Source organism: Laccaria bicolor, genomic scaffold (assembly GCF_000143565.1).
Source record: "Laccaria bicolor S238N-H82 LACBIscaffold_24 genomic scaffold, whole genome shotgun sequence".
NCBI classification, from domain to species: Eukaryota; Fungi; Basidiomycota; class Agaricomycetes; order Agaricales; family Hydnangiaceae; genus Laccaria; species Laccaria bicolor.
The window spans coordinates 224953-229142 of record NW_001889895.1 but is presented as its reverse complement, the minus strand read 5'-3'; the positions used below and the strand labels follow the sequence as shown (position 1 = coordinate 229142).

The window sequence follows — 4190 nt, the reverse complement described above, 5'->3', positions numbered from 1 at the left end:
TCGTTGGTGTGCATCGTCGATGCATCATCGTGTCGTGTCGTCGTTTTCACGTGTTGTCATCCTCATGTGTTGTCGTCCTCATTGGTGTCATGTTTGCTGGGCATTGCGTTGTGTTGTGGGCATTGGGCATCATTTCGTGGGCACTAGGTGTCATTCTGTGGGCAGCCTGTGGTGTTTTTGTGGGTGCCATGGTGTTTTTGTGGGCACCGTGGTGTTTTTGTGGGTGTTATGGTGTTTTTGTGGGCAGTGGGTGGTCATTACGTGGGTTGTGAGATGCGGATGATGACCGACGATGACATCATCATTGTTGTTCATTGTTGTTCTGTTGCCATGTCACCTCCTTGCCTTGTTGCCACATTGCCTCGTCGTCCACCTAGCATGTTTGCATTGTCGTGGCCGTTGATGGGTGGTGTGGCGTTGTCGTCGTTGTTGCTGTTGTCAACACGGTTGGTGGGAGGGAATGGAGGTGGCAGGGAAGAGGATGGTTGGTGGTGGGTGGAAAGGAAAGGGTGTTGCATTTGTTTGGTAACAGAAGTAAAATAAACAAACAAATAACTGGATTCTGTTCCATTCTGTTCCTGCCAATCCTGCGGAACATTCTGGTGTCAATTCTGGAATGCCCAAATTCCACTGGAATGGTAAGGCACCAGAATAATGAAAATAGCAGGCCTCCCTGCCAAATTTCATTCCTCTGGAATCCACCAGAATCCGCCAGAATGACTGGATTCCTGTAGGAATTAGGGGGGCACTGATAAGACCTCCATTCCATGTGCAAGTCATCCTGACTCATCAGAACATTGTAGAATAGTGTAGAATATCTCATATGTATAAATACTGTCCCTCTGAATGCATGAGGGGCATCTCTTAACTTTACCCCACTTTATTCTCACATTTGAGATCTGCTGTAAGCACAAGCAGTACTTGTAGGACAAGGTAAGGCTTAGTGCTACCCAGTCTGAAGCTGTCCTAAGATCATTACACTTTGCACTAACATCACATTTGATTAAAGACTTGCTCTAATCATTCAGCAGTCTGGTACTCAAGTTCATTACTTGGTTTCAAAGTCTCCTTTTACTTTGAAGATACTTACAGAACCTCACAGTCCTGCTTGCATCTTCTTTGGTAACCCAGGTAGTTATTCCTTTTTACTCAATTTCTACTGACTACTTGTATACTCATAGGAGTACACCAAAGATTACGAGCCATATCGTAACATTGGTGGACACATTGGGAACATCTTCACAAGTGATTGGTTACGTAACCACTCTTGACTCCAAACTTGTTTCTTAACCTCAAGACTCATCATCTTTGCTCCCTCCTGCACTAGCCACTTCAAGTTTACTCAGCACAGGTATGATCCAATTATTTGCATACTGACTAACAGATTTTTCATGTCCTATAGATCTGATCACAATCATGGCTCATCAAGGTCTTAAGCACCTTTGACCTTGGAAACGGACCAATCGACAAATTCGAATGCACATCATCTCTTGTCCAACTATCGCCATTCCTCCTGCAACTCCAAAGCCTCATCCCACATCGACTTCTCCGCTTGTCAGTCTCCGCATTCTGACAACTTTAATGTGATCAAGTCTTGGAATGCTCTCACCCTGAAAGTTCACCCATGGCTGTAGGACTATGCCAACCTAACTGCAAAAATGCACTTACCTTTTTTTGTAGGAGCTGCATCTTGCCAGGCTGCCAGATGCCATTCTACCTGCACACTAGTCCAGAGAGCCTCCACAGTATAATTTTCAGGGTATTCCTAATTACCCATTGATGTTCTGTATTCGTTTTTCAGCCAATATGTTAATATCTGCAAACAAACCTCTGTTTTGGGCTCAACAACAATATTTTTGCTTCTGCATATGTTTCTTCCACAAAAAAGCCTTGCAAATCATTCCAAATATATCCTGTACTCTATTTACATTTAATAGAATTGATTCCTCATGTGTCCATATGTCAGAAATAGATGGATTGGTTCAATAGACTTCGGATGACCTTTGGGGATTGATGCTCCTGCACAACAAATGTAAACAATTCAAAAAGCTCATTTAGAGGAGATTCTTTGTGCCCTACAGCTTTGTTCAACCTTCATCTGCATCTGATACTTTACCGTATATACATTTTATAATGTTCTAACAATCCTAAGTAGTCCCCCTCTGTCAATCAGACCGAAATAAGCTGGATGGGCCAAACCCTTTTTGGATGAACTCGAGCCTTAGACGTTGCTGGTATACACATGTAAACAATTGAAAAAGAGTATGCTACCACACAAAATACAGCCTTACAGGGGAACAAGCAGTAAAAAAGATGTGATATACTACACATTTAGAAACAAAACAGATACATCACCTTATAGAAAGAAGTACGCCCTGCAACAATTCAGCGTCACCCTAGCGCCTGCTTGGTGCCATCCTGCCTGCTGTCGTGCTGTGCACCCCATCACTGCATGCCGTATTCGCACTGTTATTGTCCAAAGGGTTGTAGTCATGTCGTTATCGACCTGTGTCGTAGTCATGGCGTAGTCGTCTGCATTGTCATCATGTTGTTGTTGTCCTGAACATCGTAGCGCTGTCATTGTCGTCCCGTTTCCATGTTGTTGACATGCTGTTGTCGTCAGTGACGTCGTTCCGTGTTGTCGTTGACCCATCGTGGTGTTTGTCGTCCATCAACATGTCGGTCCGATGAGGAACAATGGCCGATTTGTTGTTCGTCGCTGTCGGCGACGTGGCACTGAGTTGTGTGTGTGAAGATGGGAATGGGAGTGCTGCTGGTGATGGGCGCTCATCGTCCTTTGTGGTGGTAATCATGGGCCGTCGCCGTCTGTGGGTAGTAGGCAATCATGACCCGTTGTTGTTCGCTGCTAGTGGTGGTGGTGGTGGGCCGTTGCCATCAGGATCATCTTGGCGTCATCCTGAAAGTCGATGTCAACATGGCACGCCCGAATGGGCCATTGGCGTGCCACGTCAGCCATTTGGTGGTGGCACCATTGGCAATACATTGGGCTGCTTGTGTAGAATAAAATAAACTCACCTTGTAACGAACATCCCTCCCTTCTCTTTGAACTCCCGAATATCAATATTTGTAGTGTAGTTGCGGAGTTTCGCCCCAGCGTATCCGATCAGGTGTTCTCCACACAAAGGTCGATAGACGAGTAAGTGAGACTTTGGTTGTCATGTCAGCGACATGGCACCATGGATTCCACATCCGGGAAAAGAGGTTGCTCACCTTGGGATGCCACGAATGAGAGCGGCAGGAGAAAAGTGACGACATTGTGTATCGTCACTGCCAGACAACACAGAACATCTGGAGGGACTGTCGATGTGTCATCATCCTTGTGTCGAGTCGATGTGGGCAGTGTCCCTTTGTGTGGTGATGTGGTGTTGCCACGTTGTTGCTGTGGTGGTTGTGGGCGATGGATGTAGTTGGTTGGAGTACGTGCTTGATCCGTGCGCAAACATCGAGAGGGGGCCGTTCGATAGACGATGTGACGTCAGATTTGAGGTTGGAGTGTTGACGTGTGCCATGCCGAGTTGATGTGCATCATGTTGAGTCAACGTGGTCATCTTGAGTTGACGTGTGTCCTCTTTTGCTTGGCTGCCACATCGTTGCTGTGGTGGTTGTGGGTGAGAGCAAGGTGAGAGTTCTATTAGCAAGTCAGTTGTCATGTCGAACGGAAGGATGGAGTAGTCGACATACCACTCTCAGATGAGTTGCGGAATGAAGGATAGAGGCGTTGACTTGGCGTTGACATGGCTGCTCAACCACCCATCAACAGCGCTTGGCATTTCCTGAGTGCTGAAGGAGTCTTGCGTGCACCAAGCGCACACTCGTTACTGAGAGGGAAAAAATATGGAAAAAGGTATTTTGAAGTTCTAGGGAATAGGACTAGCATTTGAGATAGGTAGTACCATGTATTTACTGGGTAGGGAGTAAAAGTCAGAAGAATTTCAATCTGCACCTGAGTTGCACTTGAACTTTCAGTTGCTTTATTGTGACCCCTCTACACCTATCCCATTACCTGTATCCCCACAATCCTCTCATTTCCACTTCAGTCACCCACTGACCACTGACTATTAGTTATGTAATTTCAGTATATATTACATGACTAATAGTAGTACTGTATTTATTTATTGTACTGAATATATCCAGAATCTTTACTGTATCTATTTCCTTAAAATGTCACA

At 45.4% G+C, this 4190-nt stretch overlaps 2 protein-coding genes across 2 annotated transcripts; one reads left to right on the top strand and one right to left on the bottom strand.

Annotated features, from left to right (window-relative positions):
* Positions 1 to 846: 846 nt before the first annotated feature.
* LACBIDRAFT_303501 (uncharacterized protein) lies at positions 847 to 1271 on the top strand (the record flags this gene model as incomplete). Its single annotated transcript, XM_001884158.1, has 4 exons — positions 847 to 857; positions 919 to 933; positions 1083 to 1131; positions 1182 to 1271. 4 exons carry the CDS (start codon positions 847 to 849, stop codon positions 1269 to 1271), a joined length of 165 nt encoding a protein of 54 aa, XP_001884193.1.
* A 2061-nt stretch (positions 1272 to 3332) lies between these two features.
* On the bottom strand, positions 3333 to 3757 carry LACBIDRAFT_303500 (uncharacterized protein; the record flags this gene model as incomplete). Its single annotated transcript, XM_001884069.1, has 2 exons — positions 3333 to 3649; positions 3703 to 3757. 2 exons carry the CDS (start codon positions 3755 to 3757, stop codon positions 3333 to 3335), a joined length of 372 nt encoding a protein of 123 aa, XP_001884104.1.
* Between the last annotated feature and the right edge of the window lie 433 nt (positions 3758 to 4190).